General features: G+C 53.9%; 1 protein-coding gene across 1 annotated transcript in view; it reads left to right on the top strand.

The window, feature by feature from the left end:
• The first annotated feature begins 1,160 nt into the window (after nucleotides 1-1,160).
• LOC132399533 (disintegrin and metalloproteinase domain-containing protein 12-like) overlaps nucleotides 1,161-21,839 on the top strand; it is a 59,197-nt gene continuing 38,518 nt past the window's right edge. Inside the window, exons 1-10 of the mRNA XM_059979999.1 lie at nucleotides 1,161-1,313; nucleotides 2,406-2,554; nucleotides 2,826-3,003; nucleotides 6,306-6,398; nucleotides 7,720-7,915; nucleotides 8,177-8,282; nucleotides 9,004-9,199; nucleotides 13,600-13,677; nucleotides 14,341-14,452; nucleotides 16,329-16,461. Of these exons, the coding sequence (XP_059835982.1) occupies nucleotides 1,176-1,313; nucleotides 2,406-2,554; nucleotides 2,826-3,003; nucleotides 6,306-6,398; nucleotides 7,720-7,915; nucleotides 8,177-8,282; nucleotides 9,004-9,199; nucleotides 13,600-13,677; nucleotides 14,341-14,452; nucleotides 16,329-16,461 (1,379 nt within the window). The 5' untranslated portion in view covers nucleotides 1,161-1,175. The remainder of the gene's footprint in view (nucleotides 1,314-2,405; nucleotides 2,555-2,825; nucleotides 3,004-6,305; nucleotides 6,399-7,719; nucleotides 7,916-8,176; nucleotides 8,283-9,003; nucleotides 9,200-13,599; nucleotides 13,678-14,340; nucleotides 14,453-16,328; nucleotides 16,462-21,839) is intronic.

Consider the following 21,839-nt stretch of genomic DNA (forward strand, 5'->3'; position numbering starts at 1 on the left):
TATGGACTTGCTTTCAAGGACTCTTCATCTCATGTTCTCAATATTTATTTCTATTTTTGTATTTGCATAGTTTGTTGTTTGCCTGCTGAGTGCTGCCTTTCATTGATTCGGTTGTGCTTCTTGAATTTTCGGTGCATGTCCACAAGAAAGCGAATCCTAGGGTTGTCCAGTATATGATGACGTGTATGTGCTTTGATAATACATTTACTTCGTACTTTGAAGATGTTTTCGATGGTGGAGAGCTTTGTGGCTTGAGACTTGAGACCCAGCTGAGCCTACAACCCTCTGCAGCCTCTTGTGATCCTGAGCATTGGAAGCTGCAGGCCAGGCGGTGCAGCTGCTCAAACTCGCAACGAATCACAGCCACTGGTGTGCCGCCTTCATGGCTGCCCCAGTGTGTTGGGTCCAGAGTAGATCCTCTGAGATGTTGATGTCCAGGAACGTCAAGCTGCTCACCCTTGCCACTGCTGTCCCCTCAGTGAGTTCCCATGCACGTCTCCCTGACTTCCTGAAGTCCAGGTTAATTTCCTTTGTCTTGCTTATTTTGCATGTGAGGTTGTGACACCACTCAATTTATCCCCATATTTGTCACCATATACAACCCTGAGATTCATTACCTTGTGGGCATTTACATTAAACTTAAATTAAGAAAGTATACATAACTTACAAGATAAAATATAAACATAATGAAGCGAGAAAATCTGCAGATGCTGAAGATCCAGGCAACAGGCCCGAAATGTTGACTGTTCTCTTTTCCACAGAAGCTGCCCGGCCTGCTGAGTTCCTCCAGCATTTTGTGTGTGCTGCTCAGATTTCCAGCATCTGCAGCCTTTCTCTTGTTTCTCCTTTGAACTTAAACATTCCCACCCTCTGGTATTAGACATTTCAAGTCTAGGAAAAAGATACTGGCTGTTTACCCTACCTGTGTCTCTCATGATGCTATAAACCTTTATCAAGTCTCCACTCGGCCTATGACACTCCAGAGAAAGCAACCCAGGTTTGTCTAACAGATATCTCCACCACAACCTCTGGCAGCACATTCCTGGCACCCGCTGCTCTCTGAGTAAAAACAAATTTGCCCACATCTCCATCAGACTCCCCCTCTCATCCTAAATGCATGTACCCTGGTACTTTGATTCTGGGGGAAAAGGATACAGGCTGTCTACTCTGTCTTAATGTTGAACAAGGCAGTCTCCTTGAGAACTTTATTCTCTTTTCACCCCCCCAGAGGGAGCTCGTTTCCGGGTGAAACAGTTGGCATGGCATCCCAAAGTTCCATGTGCTCTAAGGATCGTTCAGGAGGCGTCACCGTGGTGAGAGAGAGGGGATGTTGGGACGTGGCCCTGAGGCCTAGTTGTCTGAAGGGCACTGAGTGCGTCCTCCAGCACTGAGAAACTCACGGGAGAGGTCAAGGTTTACTGGGAGAGTTCCGGAGAAGGGAGACATTGGTGCTCTGGTACCCACGATGGGAGGTGGTAGGGATCTGGGAAAAGTGCAATGGGATCAATGTACATAAAACAGTGGCCCTTCGGCCCACAATGTTGTGCCAACCTTTTTAACCTACTCCACGATCAATCTAACCCTTCATTCCTACACACCCCATAGCCCTCCATTTTTCTGTCAAAGCGACTCTTGAATGTCCCAAATGATTCTGCCCCTACCAGCACCTCCAGCAGTGCACCCCAGGTGCCCACCACTCTGTGTAAAATCGAAAAGCAAACTACCTCTGGCGTCCCTAAGCATTGTTCCACTCACTTTAAGCAGATGTCCTTGGGTGTTGGCCGTTGCTGCCCTGGCAATAGGACTCGATATTTGTGCCTCTCATAATCTTCTGCACCTCTATCAAGCCACATCTCATCTTTCTTTGCTAATTTGCCCAACCAGTCTGATCCAGACAGCATCCTGGTGAATCTCCTCTGCACCCTCTCTAAAGCTTCCACACCCTGCCTATAGAGAGGTGACCAGAACTCAGCGTGCAGTGGCTCGCTCTTGCACGCGCAGACTTTCCACTGTCGATGAGTATTTGGTGGTCAGCACGGAATTGGTGGCTCAAGGGGATATGCGCTATCTCTTGTTACAGCAGGGGTGTGCTTCCCGTTCGGGGACCAGAGGGTAAAATGGTGAGGGATGTGGGGATGCTTGTGAGCAGCCACGGTGTCCTCGCAGTTGGAATCAGTCACACTGATCGGAGAGGAATGGTTTCCGGGGGTGAGTGACAGGAAGAGTCCAGGATTGGGTCTGCTGCAGAATGGGACAGATGTCACCTTTTCCCTGGGGATTACTCTACAAGAGTCACATTGTGAGAAGGAGCTAGCTTTTGGCCTACAGCGAATGGAATGGGTGGGAGGTATTGGATGTTCTAGAGTTCTGCAATAAAGCCCTGATGGTATTTTCCTTGGCCTCAGGACCACTCTGTCAGTGTGCTGGCTGTGGCCTCCACGGTTGCCCACGAGCTGGGCCACAACCTGGGCATCAGCCACGATACAGCCGACCGGCTTTGTGACTGTCAGAATCCGCGGAGACTGGGCGGGTGTATCATGGAGCCGTCCACGGGGTACGTATACTGTGGAGGGGTGGGGCAGGCTGGGGAGAAGTGGCGAGGAGAGAGGGAGAGCTGAGGCAGGGCATGCTGTGGCCGGGACAGCAAGGAGGTAGTGTGGAAGGAGGGAATGAGTGAGGGAGCCTGGATGGTTGCTGGGAGGGGTGGTGAAGGAGGGAGTGCCGTGGGAGGGAGAGCTTTGGGAGTACCAGCAGGGAGGGGGTCAGTGTGGAGGGAGCACTGCACCACCCCGGTGAGAGATCTGAGGCCTCTATCTCGTTGGCAGGTTCCTCCCAGGCCAGGTCTTCAGCAGCTGCAGTCGGAGCGACCTGGAGCACAGCCTGCGACACGGAGAGGCGATGTGCCTCTTCAACTTCCCCACCTCTGGAAGTCTGGTCGGGGACCAGAGGTGCGGCAACCTCTACCTGGAGCAGGGCGAGGAGTGCGACTGTGGGCTGGCAGATGTGAGTGCTGGGGGGTGGGGGGGGAGCAACCTCGTGGGCTGGTTTTAGTTCCAGGCAGTCAAAGAGACACCTCGCCCAGTGATTCTGCAGATGCTGGAAATCTAGAGCAATGCTCACAACCTGCTGGAGGAGCTCAGCAGGTCAGGAGGGAAACAGACAGTTGACATTTCAGACTCTCCGGGGGATTTTCTGTTGGTTATCATTGTCTTGGGCAAGGGGAGAACCTCAGGACGAGTGGTTTCCATGTGAGGTGCCAACGGTGGCAGTGTGGCAGAAATCGGGGATGGGCCTGTGGGTGGACGTCTCGGATTTGGAAGATGTTGACAATTGATTTATTACTGTCACGTCTCGATACAGTGAAAAGCTTTTATGTACCAACCTGTCAGACTGGTCCATGCATACTGTAAGCACATTGCAGTAGTACAGCGGTAAAAAGAATGCAGAATCCCACATAAAATACTGGAGTAACTCAGCAAGTCAGGCATAATCTACGAAGGGGAATAACCGGTCAGCATTTCAGGCCAAGACCCATCATCAACCTGTTTATTCCATTCCATTGACGCTGCCTGACTTGCTGAGTTCCTCCAGCATTTTCTGTGTGTTGCTCTGGATTTCCAGCATCTGCAGAACCTGTTGTGAAACAAAATGCAGTAAAGAGTGTCACAGATACAGAGGGAGTGCAGTGCAGGCAGATAAATAAAGTGTAAGGGCCTCAACGAGGGAGGATGGGAGATCGGGAGTTCATCTTTTAGTGTAGGAGAGGTGTTCAAGAGTTTGCTAAGGGGATAGAAGCTGTCCTTGAGCCTGGTGGCTGGTACATGCTTTCAGGCTTTTGTATTTTCTGTCTGATGGGAGAAGAGAGAATACCTGGGGTGGGCAGATGTTATATTGTGCTGGCTGCTTACTGAGTGCAGGCCACAACTCTTACAGTTTCTTGTGGTCTTGGACAGAGCAGTTGCCATACCAAACCATGATACTCCAGACAGGATACTTTCTGTGGTGCATCGGTAAAAATTGGTGAGGGGTCATGCCAAATTTTCTTCAAAAAAAGAAGTCAGGGGAGGGATGAGGATACAAGAGCTGCGACCTTAATCAGGGGCACTGGCGAGGACCCGTGATCAGTGTTTCTGGCCATGCCAGGCTTCATTGTCACCATGGTGACCATGTAGGCCGCAGTGACCTGGGCAATGTAATGGCAGACATCTCAACCCTACTAGAAGTTCTGGGAGTCTCCCGCATATTGATAACGGCTCCCTGATTTCCGCAAATTATATACAATATCCTGGAAATCGATTTTTTTTTGAGAGTGAGAGAGAGAGAGAGCGACAGACATAGTGAGCGAGTGACAGAGAGAGCATCCTGATTGGTCACTCTTTGTGCTAAGTAGCCTATCAGTTTTCTCTGTGGGCGGGCTTTACAGTCGACCTCTCTCTCTCTCTCTCTCTCTTTCATTGTCCATCAGTTCGGTTTAGTGTCCTGCAGCGCCATGGCAGAGTGTTCCAAAAAAAGAAAATATAAAACGTACTTCACCCCAGACTACACTAAAGTGTACTCCTGCCTAATAGAGGTCAAAGATAATGACAGTGTTGCTCACTGCACTGTTTGCAACAGTGACTTTTCTTGCCCATGGTGGGTTAAATGACTGTAAAAGACATGTTGAGGTGAGTTTAACAGGTGTCATTCGTTCATTAGCACAGCTAACGTTATTTAAACTAGCTGGCTAGCTGCTAAGGAGCTACTCTGTTGATGGCCTACAGGCCAAACTCCTGCTTTCTTAATTATTTCATCGCAACCCCTTTTCTTGCTCTCTCTTCTCTATATTCCTAAACTCTGTATTCCCAAACACTGTATTCCTTGGAGGAACAAACAAAGGTAACCAACCTTGAAGCACTGGTGCCAAACTACAAAAGTTTGCCAGGTTCTGGGGGAAGCTGTCCAAAGTAAAATCTGTGAGCACAGGGCAGTTGAGATTCACAGACCTCTGCCAGTTGATGAAGCTGCTTCTGGTGCTGCCAAATTCTAATTGTGACGTAGAAAGGGCATTCAGCATGGTGCGTCACATTAGGACACATTTCAGAAGCCAGCTGTCTCACAAAACACTTGTGAATCTGATGTCTTGCAAAATTAACAAATTCAGACTGCTATGAGGTTGAGACTTCTGGCAAAATCTGCCCAGCAAGCCACATCACAGTACAAGGAAAGTTTACAAAAGAAATAGAAAAGCTATTTGCATTAGCATTTAGCTATTAGGCTGCAAATACTTGGGCACCCCTGGTCAAAATTTCTGATACCGTGAATAGCTAAGCTAGTAAAAGATGACCTGATTTCCAAAAGGCATAAAGGTAAAGATGACACATTGATTTAATATTTTAAGCAAGAATATTTTTTTATTTCCATCTTTTATACTTCCAAAATAACAAAAAAGGAAAAGGGCCTGAAGCAAAAGTTTGTTCACCCTGCACTTTCAGTACTTAGTAACTCCCCCTTGGGAAAGTATCACAGTTTGTAAACGCTTTTTGTAGCCAGCTTAGAATCTTTCAATTCTTCTTTGGGGGATTTTCGCCCATTCTTCCTTGCAAAAGGCTTCTAGTTCTGTGAGATTCTTGCACTGCTCTTTTGAGGTCTATCCACAGATTTTCGATTATGTTTAGGTGGGGGGACCGTGAGGGCCAAGGCCAAGGCTTGCATCTCTTGAGGAAGTCCTCTTGAGGTGTGTTTAGGATCATTATGCTGTTGTAGAAGCCATCCTCTTTTCATCTTCAGCTTTTTTACACACTATGTGATGTTTGCTTCCAGGATTTGCTGGTATTTAATTGAATTCATTCTTCCGTCTACCAGTGAAATGTTCCTCGTGCCACTGGCTGCAACACAAGCCCAAAGCATGATTGATCCACCCCCACACTTAGCAGTTGGAGAGGTGTTCTTTTCATGAAATTCTGCGCCCTTTTTTTCTCCAAACATACACACGTTGTGGCCAAAAAGTTCTATTTTAACTTCATCAGTCCAAAAGACTTGTTTCAAAAATGCAACAGGCTTGTTTGGATGTTTCTTTGCAAACTTCTAATGCTGAATTTTGGCTGCAAAATTGTATGTATATGTATTCGTAAATAGTTTCAATATGTGATCAAATAAATTGATGTGTTCTTTCATAATCAAATGTCCTGTATTCAAACTCCCTTGGAGGTTGGCCAGGGTGGTGGGATATGGGGTTGTGAGGGATGGGGGTGGTGGTGCTACCTCCCTGAAATGAGTTTTTGCGGGGTGGGATGTCTGTAATGGCCTCCTGTCTCCCCCTCTCCTAGGAGTGCAGGGACCCCTGTTGCAATGCCACCACCTGCAAGTTGGTGCCCGGTGCCCAGTGTTCTTCCGATGGAGCTTGCTGCGAAAACTGTCAGGTAGGAACAGCTGCCGGGTTTGTCCCCTTGTGAGTTGCATGCCTCGAGAGTCACAGGGACATTTCCAGTTTCCCTGCTCCCCAACTGAGAGCCCACGGGATCTTTCTGGCTACCCCACCCTCCCAAGAGCTCTCAAGACCAGCATTTGTTGGTCACCCCTTGTCTGCCATTTTGAATTCCTTCCCTCCATGTGGCAGAGATGATGTCAGGGAGGGAGGTTTTGGAGGAACCATTGAAGATTAGACTATGAGACAGAGGTGTGGAATTGGGCTATTTGGCCCACTGATTCTATTCCACTGTTCTATCGTGGCCGAGTTTGTTTCTCTGTCAACCCCATTCCCCCCAAACCCCTTAACCTCCTTATCACTCAAGAACCCTTCAATCTTTGCCTTAAGTTTACCCAACGTCTTGGCCTCCACAGCCTTCTGTGGCAATGAGTTCCACAGATTCACATCTTTTGGCTGAAGAAATTCCTTCTTATCTCTGTCCAAATGGCCGTCCCTCTATTTTGAGGCTGTGCCCTCCAATCCTAGACTCCCCCACTATAGGAAACATCCTCTCTGCATCCACTCTATACAGGCCTTTCAGTATCCACATTGAGATTCCCCTCCTGATCCTTCTGAATTCCATCGAGCACCAGGCCAGAGATGTCAAACACCCTTCATGTGTTAGCCCTTTCATTCCCATGATGAGGGAAGGACTGGTTTGGGGTTGTGTCCTCCTCATCCTTTATGGCAGGAGAGCTGGTGTACAGCGGATGTCTCTCAGACAGGTGAACCACGACGACATGAGTTGAGTTGGAGTGGAAGATTTCTGGAACTGGAGCCCACTTTACTGCACCACTCCCCACCCCTGGCTACCTCCATTCCCTTTCTCCCAACATCTGTGTCCCAATCTTGCTCACAGTGGTGCTGAGGGAGATCCCATGAGGTTGGGGGTACATTATGCATTGCCCATTGTCAGGGGTGTGGGGTGTGTGCTTTGGCCTGAGCGGAGAGGTAGCACCTCGGTGGAGGTGGGGGGAATTGGTGGTGTTGGGGAATGAATTTGCCATGGTCTCCAGGACACGGGCCCCACCATGAGTGGGAGCTGGAGTGTGAGCAGCCCTCTGACCCCATTACACATACTCCTCGACCCCCATGCATGGGAAACTGTGGACAGGGAAATGAGACATACTGGGCCGAAGGGCTTGTTTCTGTGCAGACTGGATCCCGCGCAGGATGTGCTCAAGGAATTGTGGGTAGGCTAGGAAGGGCCAGATGGGGCGAGTGGCCTTATTGCATTGCCAGGTGACATCTTCTCTCTGTTTGTCCACCCTCAGCTGAAGAAAGCAGCCACCCTTTGCCGTCCACCCCTGGGGGACTGTGACCTCCCTGAGTACTGCACGGGATTGTCGCCCTACTGCCCGCCCAACGTCTTCCTGCGCAACGGCCTGTCCTGTGATGGGGGGACGGCCTACTGCTACAACGGAGCCTGCCTCACTCTCCCGGCCCAGTGCCAGGTCCTCTGGGGTCCAGGTGAGCCCAGCCTCTGGGCTGGGGGCTGGAGAGGAAGAGTGGCTGTTGACGGGGGTGGGGGGGGAGACTGGAGGAATGAGTTGGGGAGGAGTGTTTATGATAAGGGGGGAGGGGCTGGAGTGATGAGGGGGAGGAGGGGCTAGAGGGATGAGTTGGGGTGGGGTTGAGAGGAATGGAGGTTGGAGGGATGGTATTTGGAAGGTGGAGGGGGTTCTTGTGGATTTGCCCCATGACCTTGGTGATGGCTCCTTCCCTCCCCAGGCTCGGTCCAGGCCCCCGACATCTGCTTCTCCATCAACACCAAGGGCGATATCTACGGCAACTGCGGGGATACGCCCAACGGCACCTTCCTCCGCTGCTCCGTGGAGTGAGTACCGGTGGGGGATGGGTCACTCCCTCACATCCTCCATACACCTCCCGACGCCTCCGGTCTCCTCCCCCTCCCCCGATGCCTCTGACCTCCAATCCCAACATTCCCCTCCACCATCTGACTCCTGACGCCTAACCCCTGATTCCCCTGTTTCACCAGAAAATCTTAGCAGGAACTGAGCTTGAATATGTCTCTTACAGCTTGGAGACCATACTTTTGATGATACATTCTCCTCCTCTGGCCCCTGACATTCCCCTTCTGTCACCCCTGACCTCTCCCATTCGACCTCTGATCCTACTCTCTGAACTTCCACCCGTCACCTCCAGTCCCCCTCTAATCTCTGATCCCTGGAAATCCACTCTATCCTCGGGAAGATCCTGTCGCCTCACAACCATCCCAACTCTTCCCTCTCGCTCTGTTCCTCTGACCCCCGACACTCAGCTCCTACCCCAAGATCAAACTCCATTGCCCCTCATCTTCCCCTCTGATTCCCGCTTCATCATCTAACCGCAAGCTTTCCTCTCCCCGACTCCCTCCATTTCCCCTTCCCATTCCTTTCCTTCTGACCTGATCTCCCGATCCTACACTCCAACCATGGATGACCTTCTCCCCCTCTCCAGCACCCCGGGCACCCCCATCTCTTCCCCCTCCGCGGCTGGGCGAGGGCTGGGAGGGGGGAGACTTTGGGCAGACCTCACCCGCCTCCCTCGCCCCACAGGGACAGCCGGTGTGGGAAGCTGCAATGCGAGGGGGGCAGCGACCGGCCGGTGCTGGGCTCCAACGCTCAGATCCTGGTGACCAAGGTGCGGCAGGGCGAGCTGGAAGTGAACTGCCGAGGCACGCACTTCAACCTCGGTGACGACATCGCCGACCCTGCCCTGGTCATGCCCGGCACCGTGTGTGGGCAGGGCAAGGTACGGGGGGTGGGGGAGAGGGGTGAGGGTGGGCCATTGAGGGAGGGGTAGTGGGGATGGTGAGGCAAGAGGGGTACTGAGGGAGCATTGGCGAGTTAGGGGCACTGTGGGAGGAGGCAGGGATGAGGAAGTGCTGTGGGAGAGGCAGTGAGGAAGGAGGTAAGGAGGGAGCACAGTGGGAGGGGATTGAAGAGAGAATGCTATGGGAGGGAAGGCTGCAGAGGGGGAGTGAGGAGGGAAGGTTGTGGAGGGGGAGTGAGGGTAGGCTGCGGGAGGGAGAGTGAGGAGGGAAGACCAGGAGGAGGGAGTGGGGAGGGAAGGCTGCAGGAGGGGGCGGTGGGGAGAGAAGACCAGGAGGAGGGAGTGGGGAGGGAAGGCTGCAGGAGGGGGCGGTGGGGAGAGAAGTCTGCGGGAGAGAGTGAGGAGGGAAGGCTGCAGGAGGGGGAGTGAGGAGGGTAGGCTGCGGGAGGTGGAGTGAGGAGGGTAGGCTGCGGGAGGGGGAGTGAGGAGGGTAGGCTGCGGGAGGGGGAGTGAGGAGGGAATGCTGCGGGAGAGGGAGTGAGGAGGGTAGGCTGCGGGAGGGGGAGTGAGGAGGGAATGCTGCAGGAGAGGGAGTGAGGAGGGTAGGCTGCGGGAGGGGGGAGTGAGGAGGGAATGCTGCGGGAGAGAGCGGTGAGGAGGGAATGCTGCGGGAGGAGGGAGTGAGGAGGGAAGGTTGTGGTGGGGGAGTGAGGAGGGTAGGCTGTGGGAGGGGGAGTGAGGAGGGAAGGCTGCGGGAGGAGGGAGTGAGGAGGGTAGGCTGCGGGAGAAGCGGTGAGGAGGGAAAGCTGCAGGAGGAGGGAGTGAGGAGGGAAGGTTGTGGTGGGGGAGTGAGGGTAGGCTGCGGGAGGGAGAGTGAGGAGGGAAGACCAGGAGGAGTGAGTGGGGAGGGAAGGCTGCAGGAGGGGGCGGTGGGGAGAGAAGTCTGCGGGAGAGAGTGAGGAGGGAAGGCTGCAGGAGGTGGAGTGAGGAGGGAAAGCTGCGGGAGGAGGGAGTGAGGAGGGAAGGTTGTGGTGGGGGAGTGAGGAGGGTAGGCTGCGGGAGGGGGAGTGAAGGCTGCGGGAGGAGGGAGTGAGGAGGGTAGGCTGCGGGAGAAGCGGTGAGGAGGGAAAGCTGCGGGAGGAGGGAGTGAGGAGGGAAGGTTGTGGTGGGGGAGTAAGGAGGGTAGGCTGCGGGAGGGGGAGTGAGGAGGGAAGGCTGCGGGAGGAGGAAGTGAGGAGGGTAGGCTGCGGGAGAAGCGGTGAGGAGGGAAAGCTGCGGGAGGAGGGAGTGAGGAGGGAAGGTTGTGGTGGGGGTAGGCTGCGGGAGGGAGAGTGAGGAGGGAAGACCAGGAGGAGGGAGTGGGGAGGGAAGGCTGCAGGAGGGGGCGGTGGGGAGAGATGTCTGCGGGAGAGAGTGAGGAGGGAAGGCTGCAGGAGGGGGAGTGAGGAGGGTAGGCTGCAGGAGAGGGCAGTGAGGAGGGTAGGCTGCGGGAGGGGGAGTGAGGAGGGTAGGCTGCGGGAGGGGGAGTGAGGAGGGATTGCTGCAGGAGGGGGAGTGAGGAGGGTAGGCTGCGGGAGGGGGAGTGAGGAGGGAATGCTGCAGGAGGGGGAGTGAGGAGGGTAGGCTGCGGGAGGGGGGAGTGAGGAGGGTAGGCTGCGGGAGGGGCAGTGAGGAGGGAATGCTCAGGAGGGGGAGTGAGGAGGGTAGGCTGCGGGAGGGGGGAGTGAGGAGGGAAGGCTGCGGGAGAGGGCGGTGAGGAGGGAAGGCTGCGGGAGGAGGGAGTGAGGAGGGTAGGCTGCGGGAGGGGGGAGTGAGGAGGGTAGGCTGCGGGAGGGGCAGTGAGGAGGGAATGCTCAGGAGGGGGAGTGAGGAGGGTAGGCTGCGGGAGGGGGGAGTGAGGAGGGAAGGCTGCGGGAGGAGGGAGTGAGGAGGGAAGGTTGTGGTGGGGGTAGGCTGCGGGAGGGAGAGTGAGGAGGGAAGACCAGGAGGAGGGAGTGGGGAGGGAAGGCTGCAGGAGGGGGCGGTGGGGAGAGATGTCTGCGGGAGAGAGTGAGGAGGGAAGGCTGCAGGAGGGGGAGTGAGGAGGGTAGGCTGCAGGAGAGGGCAGTGAGGAGGGTAGGCTGCGGGAGGGGGAGTGAGGAGGGTAGGCTGCGGGAGGGGGAGTGAGGAGGGATTGCTGCAGGAGGGGGAGTGAGGAGGGTAGGCTGCGGGAGGGGGAGTGAGGAGGGAATGCTGCAGGAGGGGGAGTGAGGAGGGTAGGCTGCGGGAGGGGGGAGTGAGGAGGGTAGGCTGCGGGAGGGGCAGTGAGGAGGGAATGCTCAGGAGGGGGAGTGAGGAGGGTAGGCTGCGGGAGGGGGGAGTGAGGAGGGAAGGCTGCGGGAGAGGGCGGTGAGGAGGGAAGGCTGCGGGAGGAGGGAGTGAGGAGGGTAGGCTGCGGGAGGGGGGAGTGAGGAGGGAAGGCTGTGGGAGAAGTGGTGAGGAGGGAAAGCTGCGGGAGGAGGGAGTGAGGAGGGAAGGTTGTGGTGGGGGAGTGAGGAGGGAAGGTTGTGGTGGGGGAGTGAGGAGGGTAGGCTGCGGGAGGGGGGAGTGTGGAGGGAAGGCTGCGGGAGAGGGCGGTGAGGAGGGAAGGCTGCGGGAGGAGGGAGTGAGGAGGGTAGGCTGCGGGAGGAGGGAGTGAGGAGGGAAGGTTGTGGTGGGGGAGTGAGGAGGGTAGGCTGCGGGAGGAGGAGTGAGGAGGGTAGGCTGCGGGAGAGGGCAGTGAGGAGGGTAGCCTGCGGGAGGGGGAGTGAGGAGGGAATGCTGCAGGAGGGGGAGTGAGGAGGGTAGGCTGCGGGAGGGGGAGTGAGGAGGGTAGGCTGCAGGAGGGGGAGTGAGGAGGGTAGGCTGCGGGAGGGGGAGTGAGGAGGGAATGCTGCGGGAGGAGGGAGTGAGGAGGGTAGGCTGCGGGAGGAGGGAGTGAGGAGGGAAGGTTGTGGTGGGGGAGTGAGGAGGGTAGGCTGCGGGAGGAGGAGTGAGGAGGGTAGGCTGCGGGAGAGGGCAGTGAGGAGGGTAGGCTGCGGGAGGGGGAGTGAGGAGGGAATGCTGCAGGAGGGGGAGTGAGGAGGGTAGGCTGCGGGAGGGGGAGTGAGGAGGGAATGCTGCAGGAGGGGGAGTGAGGAGGGTAGGCTGCGGGAGGGGGAGTGAGGAGGGTAGGCTGCGGGAGGAGGGAGTGAGGAGGGAAGGTTGTGGTGGGGGAGTGAGGAGGGTAGGCTGCGGGAGGAGGAGTGAGGAGGGTAGGCTGCGGGAGAGGGCAGTGAGGAGGGTAGGCTGCGGGAGGGGGAGTGAGGAGGGTAGGCTGCGGGAGGGGGAGTGAGGAGGGAATGCTGCGGGAGGAGGGAGTGAGGAGGGTAGGCTGCGGGAGGAGGGAGTGAGGAGGGAAGGTTGTGGTGGGGGAGTGAGGAGGGTAGGCTGCGGGAGGAGGAGTGAGGAGGGTAGGCTGCGGGAGAGGGCAGTGAGGAGGGTAGGCTGCGGGAGGGGGAGTGAGGAGGGAATGCTGCAGGAGGGGGAGTGAGGAGGGTAGGCTGCGGGAGGGGGAGTGAGGAGGGAATGCTGCGGGAGGAGGGAGTGAGGAGGGTAGGCTGCGGGAGGGGGAGTGAGGAGGGAAGGTTGTGGTGGGGGAGTGAGGAGGGTAGGCTGCGGGAGGAGGAGTGAGGAGGGAATGCTGCAGGAGGGGGAATGAGGAGGGTAGGCTGCGGGAGGAGGGAGTGAGGAGGGAAGGTTGTGGTGGGGGAGTGAGGAGGGTAGGCTGCGGGAGGAGGAGTGAGGAGGGTAGGCTGCGGGAGAGGGCAGTGAGGAGGGTAGGCTGCGGGAGGGGGAGTGAGGAGGGTAGGCTGCGGGAGAAGCGGTCTTATGGTTCTGTGTGACTATATTCAGCCTGATATTGCCAGGACTCGAGGGCCTGAGTTACAGGGTAAGGTTAGACTGGCAAGGACTATATTCCTCAAAGTGTAGAAAACTGAGGGGTGACCTTGTAGAGGTGTATAAAATAATAAGGGGCAACAATAGGGTTAAAGCACACTTTCCCCAGGGTTGGGGAATTAGGAACTGAAGGACACAGGATTAAGCTGAGAGGGGAGAGAAGGGGCAACTTTTTTCAGTATTTGGAACATTGTGCTAGAGGAAATGGTTGAGGCAGGTATACTAACAACATTTAAAAGACATTTAGATGGTACGTGGAGGGGAAAGGTGTAGAATATGGTCCAAACATAGGCAAATGGACATTTTGATTGCCATAGACCAATTGGGCAGGAGGGTCTGTTTCTCTTTTGCACAAGTCCGATTCCTGGTGCAGGTATCTCCATGATACTAATTCCAAGAATTTCTGTCTCTCTCTGCTCCAGGCTTGCATTGACAGGAAGTGCCAGGACGTGGCTGTGTTTGGGGTGGAACAGTGCCTGAGCAAGTGTAACAACCATGGAGTAAGTTGTTCTATCCCAACGCAGAATGGGATTGCCCGGTGAGGGAGGGGGTTCTGTCTGGGCAGTAGAGCTAGTGGGAATCCCCTTGAAGAAGGACAACCCTCGTCTTCTGAGCTATTCACTGTCCACACTCCCAATGGGACCACACCCTTTCCCATTCACTCCCACTGTCCACACTCCCAATGGGACCACACCCTTTCCCATTCACTCCCACTGTCCACACTCCCAATGGGACCACACCCTTTCCCATTCAACCCCACCGTCCACACTCCCAATGGGACCACACCCTTTCCCATTCAACCCCACCGTCCACACTCCCAATGGGACCACACCCTTTCCCATTCACTCCCACTGTCCACACTCCCAATGGGACCACACCCTTTCCCATTCACTCCCACTGTCCACACTCCCAATGGGACCACACCCTTTCCCATTCAACCCCACCGTCCACGCCTGCATTGGACTTGACCTGTGGAATTAAGTGCTGCTGAAGGGCCTGTATTGTGCTGTAGATTTTCAATGTTTCTATGACCTTGGGAGCCTCCAGTGGGAGGGACTCGGGACCACGGAAGCAAGAGAGGTGTGGAGAAACTGCCCTCATTGACTAGGAACAGTACCAGGGCTGCCCCGCTCTCACTGGGATCTTCCTGTCCTCCTCTGCAGGTCTGCAACAGCAACGACAACTGTCACTGCGACGCAGGCTGGGCACCACCCTTCTGTTCAAGGTCAGGGTATGGAGGGAGCATCGACAGTGGGCCTGTGCAGGAGGCACAAGGTAGGTGAAAGCCTGTGATACAATCTAACGTGGGATACAGCCCAACCCACAAACAGCCATTCGGCCCATCATGTCAATTCAAGCTAGTCCCAGTGCCTGCATTTGCCCTCTAAATCATCCCTAAGTGTATTTTAAATGTTGTTAATGTACCCACCACAACCATTTCCTCTGGCAGCTTGTTCCATCTACTGACCACCCTCTGGGTGAAGAAGCTGTCCCAGGTTCCTATTAAACCTCTCCCCCTCTCACCTTCAACCTGTGGACTCTAGTTCTTGATTCCCCAAGCCTGGGGAAAAGATTGTGTGCATTCACCCTATCTCGAGATTTTATGCCCTCTATTAGTCACTCTTCCCAGATTCCTACACTCCATTCCCAGCCTGCTCAAACCTTCCCTGTAACTCAGTCTGAGTTCTGGCAACACCCCCGTGGATCTTGTCTGCTGTCTTTCCAGCTGAATGATGTATTTCCTATCACGGGGTGAGCAGGACATTTTTACTCCAGATGCAGCCTCCAGTCGTCTTACACAACTGTAATATCACACCCCAACCCTTACGTGCGCCAGTGTGCCAAACGCCTTCTCCTTCCCGATGGCGGTGGAATTGAACTCTGAACTCTGCCCCAAGTTTTAATAACATCGTGCTAAATGCCACGCTACTGCAGTGTTCCAGACCTACTCTGGTTTGTCTTCCCAAAATCCGCCTCAGACTCGCTGGATTGAGCGCCATGAAAAAAAACTACACTCTAATGCAAAGTGGTCGCGGTGTTGTTACACTGAGGTAGCGATTGGGGTTGTGCCCGTTGGTTCAAGAACCGAATGGTTGATGGAAAGGTGCAGGGTCATGACAAGATAGGCTGTGAGGTCAAAAATCTACCTGATAGTACTAGGGAGCAGTTCAATAGTCTTGTAACAACAGAAGCTGCCATTGAGCCTAGCGGTGTGTGCTTTCAGCTTTTTTTGTATCTTTTGTCCAATAGGACTGGGTAAAACAGAATTTCCAGGATGGGTGGGGGTATTTGATGATACTAACTGCTTTCCTGAGGCAACAAGAAGTGCAGACGGAGTCCAGGCTGGTTTCTGTGACGTGCTGAGATGTGTCCACAACTCCCTGTAGTGTCTTGTGACCTCAGGCAGAACTGTTGCCTTACCAAACCATGATGCAATTGGCTAGGATGCGTTCTGGGGTGTATCTGTGCAGATCGATGGGGACCTGCTGGATTTCTCTAGCCTGAGGGAGTAGAGATGCTGGCTGGCTTTCTTGGCCGAGGTTGGACCGGGACAGGATATTGGTGATGTTCACTCCTCGGAACTTGAAGCTCTCCGCCCTCTCAACCTCCGCACCATCGATGTAGACAGGAACACGTGAACCACCCCACCCCCATCCTCCCAGAAGTCAATGACCAGCTCTGTAGTTCTGCTGACGTTAAGAGAAAGGTTGTTGTCTGGACACCATTAATAATCTCTCTATCTCCTTCCTGTAGTCTGACCGATCATTATTTGAGATACATCCCACTATGGTAGTATCGTTTGAAAACTCTTCGATGGACTAAGAGCAGAACGTAGCCATGCAGTCACAAGTGGAGTTGGGACTGAGGACATGTGCTTGTGGAACACCAGTGTTTAGAATAATTGTAGTGGGGGTGTTGTCGCCTCTCCTTACCGACTGGGGAAAACAGTCCAACCACCCCCTCCACGTGGAAAATGTCTTCCCCCCGTACTGACTGAGCCCAGTTGGCTCTGTAAATGGAGGCAGATATAAATCGAAGGGGTGTGAGCGGGAGAGGTAGTAGAGGGGAAGGGGAAGGCAAGTTGTGTTCAGTGGTGATAGGTGAATGTTCTGACGTGACAAATGTATGGATTTTCCACTCTTCACCACAGAGAGCCATGCCGTTGTGGTGGCTTTAGTCCTGATCCTCCTGTTTGCCATCGTCGTTGGCCTCCTGTGTTATCTGAAAAGAGATGTGGTGCGGAGCAAGCTTCAGAAACTACGCAGACGTCCACAGCGGCACAGGTGAGGCGGTGTGGACGAACGGTGACCGGGGAGGGGTGTCTGCGAGTGACAGAAGGTGATGATGCCTCTTCTGGAAACCCTACTGTTTCCCCTTAGCCCTGAATCAATCCTGATACTAATCCCATTACCCCAGTCCTGTATCAGTCCCCACAGCAATCCCACTGTCCCTCTCTCCCCACAGTCCTGTATCAGTCCCCAAACCAATCCCACTGTCCCCTACTCTCCCCACAGTCCTATATCAGTCCCCACACTAATCCCACTGTCCCTCTGACCCCACAGTCCTGTATCAGTCCCCAAACTAATCCCACTGTCCCTCTCTCCCCACAGTCCTGTATCAGTCTCCAAACCAGTCCCACTGTCCCCCTCTCTCCCCAGTCCTGTATCAGTCCCCAAACCAATCCCACTGTCCCTCTGACCCCACAGTCCTGTATCAGTCCCCACACTAATCCCACTGTCCCCCTCTCTCCCCACAGTCCTGTATGTCCCCACAGCAATCCCACTGTCCCTCTCTCCCTCCACACAGTCCTGTATCAGTCCCCAAACTAATCCCACTGTCCCTCTTTCCCCACAGTCCTGTATGTCCCCACACTAATCCCTCTGTCCCACTCTCTCCCCACAGTCCTGTATCAGTCCCTACACTAATCCCACTGTCCCACTCTCCCTCCACAGTCCTGTATCAGTCCCCAAACCAATCCCACTGTCCCCCTCTCTCCCCACAGTCCTGTATCAGTCCCCACACTAATCCCACTGTCCCCCTCTCTCCCCAGTCCTGTATGTCCCCAAACCAATCCCACTGTCCCTCTCTCCCTCCACAGTCCTGTATCAGTCCCCACAGCAATCCCACTGTCCCCCTCTCTCCCCAGTCCTGTATCAGTCCCCAAACCAATCCCACTGTCCCTCTCTCCCTCCACACAGTCCTGTATCAGTCCCCAAACTAATCCCACTGTCCCTCTCTCTCCACAGTCCTGTATCAGTCCCCACACTAATCCCTCTGTCCCACTCTCTCCCCACAGTCCTGTATCAGTCCCTACACTAATCCCACTGTCCCACTCTCTCCCCACAGTCCTGTATCAGTCCCCACACTAATCCCACTGTCCCTCTGACCCCACAGTCCTGTATCAGTCCCCACAGCAATCCCACTGTCCCCCTCTCTCCCCAGTCCTGTATCAGTCCCCAAACCAATCCCACTGTCCCCCTCTCTCCCCTCAGCCCTGTATCAGTCCCCAGACTAATCCTGCTGTCCCCTCTCTCACCACAGTCCTGTATGTCCCCAAACCAATCCCACTGTCCCCCTCTCTCCCCACAGTCCTGTATCAGTCCCCAAACTAATCCCACTGTCCCCTTCTCTCCCCACAGTCCTGTATCAGTCTCCAAACCAGTCCCACTGTCCCCCTCTCTCCCCAGTCCTGTATCAGTCCCCAAACCAATCCCACTGTCCCTCTGACCCCACAGTCCTGTATCAGTCCCCACACTAATCCCACTGTCCCCCTCTCCCCACAGTCCTGTATGTCCCCACAGCAATCCCACTGTCCCTCTCTCCCTCCACACAGTCCTGTATCAGTCCCCAAACTAATCCCACTGTCCCTCTTTCCCCACAGTCCTGTATGTCCCCACACTAATCCCTCTGTCCCACTCTCTCCCCACAGTCCTGTATCAGTCCCTACACTAATCCCACTGTCCCACTCTCCCTCCACAGTCCTGTATCAGTCCCCAAACCAATCCCACTGTCCCCCTCTCTCCCCACAGTCCTGTATCAGTCCCCACACTAATCCCACTGTCCCCCTCTCTCCCCAGTCCTGTATGTCCCCAAACCAATCCCACTGTCCCTCTCTCCCTCCACAGTCCTGTATCAGTCCCCACAGCAATCCCACTGTCCCCCTCTCTCCCCAGTCCTGTATCAGTCCCCAAACCAATCCCACTGTCCCTCTCTCCCTCCACACAGTCCTGTATCAGTCCCCAAACTAATCCCACTGTCCCTCTCTCTCCACAGTCCTGTATCAGTCCCCACACTAATCCCTCTGTCCCACTCTCTCCCCACAGTCCTGTATCAGTCCCTACACTAATCCCACTGTCCCACTCTCTCCCCACAGTCCTGTATCAGTCCCCACACTAATCCCACTGTCCCTCTGACCCCACAGTCCTGTATCAGTCCCCACAGCAATCCCACTGTCCCCCTCTCTCCCCAGTCCTGTATCAGTCCCCAAACCAATCCCACTGTCCCCCTCTCTCCCCTCAGCCCTGTATCAGTCCCCAGACTAATCCTGCTGTCCCCTCTCTCACCACAGTCCTGTATGTCCCCAAACCAATCCCACTGTCCCCCTCTCTCCCCACAGTCCTGTATCAGTCCCCAAACTAATCCCACTGTCCCCTTCTCTCCCCACAGTCCTGTATCAGTCCCCACACCAATCCCACTGTCCCCCTCTCTCCCCACAGTCCTGTATCAGTCCCCAAACCAATCCCACTGTCCCCCTCTCTCCCCACAGCCCTGTATCAGTCCTCAGACTAATCCCGCTGTCCCCTCTCTCACCACAGCCCTGTGAAAGACCTAAAACTAATTCCGCCACCCCACTCTTTTCCTGCGGCCCTGTATCCACCTTCACGCTAATGCATTGACCATCTGAAGGCCATGCCCTGGGAGCGTGCAATGACTTTGATTCAGCGGAATGTGACTCCAAGTTCTTGTGTCACAGCTCCTGGAAAGAACAATGGTTTTTGAGTTTTCTCCCGTCATTTCATCATTTTCTGTCAGTCACCTCATGTACAGATACTCCTGCAGCTGCCATCACTTTATGGATGTAAAAATCAGTCTATGTATATAAGATAATAATGTGTATGCAGCAGTGACTTGTACACTGTTTAATAGGATTGCTTTTATGTTTTATTTATTGTGTTTTAAAAGTATGTTCGTTATGCCTGTCATTTTATTTCTAATGCTGCATTGGATCCGGAGAGACATTTATTTTATTCTCCTTTACACTCGTGTGCTGGAAATGACACTGAACAAACTTGAATCTTGAAAGGTAAGGTTTGTGATCTGGGCAATCTGCCTTCTGCTGACAGGCATTGCAGGGCGCTGTCACTCCACTCAGGCGTGTGACATCACTTCCTGCCTGCTGAGCTGGCGCAGGTGACGGAAGGAAGGGAAATTGAGCCAATTCTTTGTAGCCTGATTGAGTGAGCTCTGCATTTAACCTTCCTGACCCCACATTCTTCCCTCGGGGAACTCCGGTGCACTCTTCTTTCTGAGGAAGCTGATGCTGATTGCCAGCTCCTCGTGTGCAGAAATGCTTCCCCTCTCCTCCTGATTCTCTTCACTCCACTTTCCAGTGACGCAGTGGGTAGAGCTGGCGTCTTTCAGCTTCCAGAGCCGGGGTTTGGTCCTGACCTCAGGCACTGTATGGGGGAATGCGAGCGAGTGAGTGCGGGCAAGGGAGAGCAAGAGGCGGGTGTGGGTGAGGGAGTGTGAGGGCAGGTGAGTGATCGAGTGTGAGGGTGACTGAGGATGGGTGTGAGCTTGTCTCCCTGTGGGTTTCCCAGTGTCCTGCACCCCTTTCCACGACACTCCACCCTCACCATTTCCAGAATCCTTTGCTCCTCCAGATTTGCAAACTTGCCCTCTGCTCCATGTTGACAAATGCAGCACTGTGCAAAGTCCTTAGGCCCCTAATTATGTGCCTAAGGCTTTTGCACAGTGCTGTATGTGTAACCATATACATCCCTGATGGTCGTTTTCTTCCACACTCAGTAGATCCAAAACATAATAGAATCAATGAAGGACCACGCCAACAGACAGACACAGAACCTCTGTGCAAATACAAAAGAAAAATAATAATAAATAAATAAACAATAAATGTCAAAAACATGAGGTGAAGAATCCTTGAAAGTGACTCCATAGGTTATGGGAACAGTTCAGTGATGGGGTGAGTGAAGTTATCCCCATTGGTTCTTGAGCCTGATGGCTGAGGGGTAATATCTGTTCCTGAACCTGGTGGTGAGAGTCCTGAGGCTCCTGTACCTCCTTCCTGATGGCAGCAGTGAGAAAAGAGCATGGCCTGGGTGGTGGGGGTCCCTGATGATGGTTGCTGCCCTCCTGTGATAACGCTCCATGTAGATGTGCTCAATGGTGGGGAGGGCTTTACCTGCGATGGACTGGACCATGTCCACTACTTTTTGTAGGATTTTCTGTTTAATGGCCGTGGTGTTTCCATAGCAGGCTGTGATGCAACTAGTTAGTATATTTGGGTTGTCAGTCCAACTTGCAAGTTCACTATTGATTCTCAAAGACCACCTTCCACGGCCCAGCCAGATTTAGACCACAGGATGGGCGATAAATCCCACCTTCCAGTGAAAAATGTTTTCCAAGCCCTTCAGCATACCCATGTGGGCGGTATTTGTGGAGCCTCAGCATTGTACAGTACAGAAACAGGCCCTTCAGCCCACCTTGTTCATACTGACCATATCTCCCATCCCTGTTTGTCTGCATTTAGAATGTATTATTCTACACTTTAAGAGACACTTAGAGAGATACTTAAAAGGTATCTGTCATGTGTACCGAGGTGCAGTGAAAAGCTTGTCTTGTAGGTCAGATCATTACACAGTGCATTGAGGTAGAACAATAACAGTGTGTAACAATGCAGAATAAAGGGTAAAAACTGCAGAGAAAGTGCAGTGCAGGTAAACGAGGTAGATTGTGAGGCCAGGAGTCTATCTTATCGTACAAGAGGTCCGTTTAACAATATAATAACAGTGGACAGAAGCTGAGCTGTCCTAGAGCCTGGTGGGACATACTTTCAGGCTTTGGTACCTCTCGCATCTTCTGGCTGATGGTAGCGAGGAGAGGAGAGTGGGTGGGCTCTCTGATTGCTTAACTGAGGCAGAGTGAAGTGTAGACACGGAGAAGGGGCTGGTTCCTGTGATGTACCAAGCTGTGTCCGCAACTCTCTGCAGATTCTCGTGTTAATGGCAGAACAGATGTCGACCCAAGCCGTGATGCGTCCCGACGGAATTCTGTTTATTGTCAATCGATTTAATAATTTGTAAGGATTGACAGGGACGTGCTGAGCTTCTTTAGCCTCTTGAGGAAGTGGAGGCGTTGGTGAGCTCTCTTGGCTGTGACATCAATGTGGCTGGTGATGTTCAGCCCTCAGACCTTGAAGCTCTCGACCTCACAATCTCAACGTTGTTGATGTGGGGAGGAGCACGTGCACAGCCCCACTTTCTGAAGTCAATGATCAGCTCTTCTGTTAACATTGAGGGAAGGTTGTTGTCATGACAACATTCTGATTCCTCGTGTGAAACATTCACCCCTCAGATCCCCTTTAGATCTTCTCCCTCTCTCCTTAAAGCCACACCACCTTGTTTTTAATGCCCTTCCCACC

The sequence above is a fragment of the Hypanus sabinus genome, chromosome 9 (assembly GCF_030144855.1).
Source record: "Hypanus sabinus isolate sHypSab1 chromosome 9, sHypSab1.hap1, whole genome shotgun sequence".
Classification (NCBI taxonomy): domain Eukaryota; kingdom Metazoa; phylum Chordata; class Chondrichthyes; order Myliobatiformes; family Dasyatidae; genus Hypanus; species Hypanus sabinus.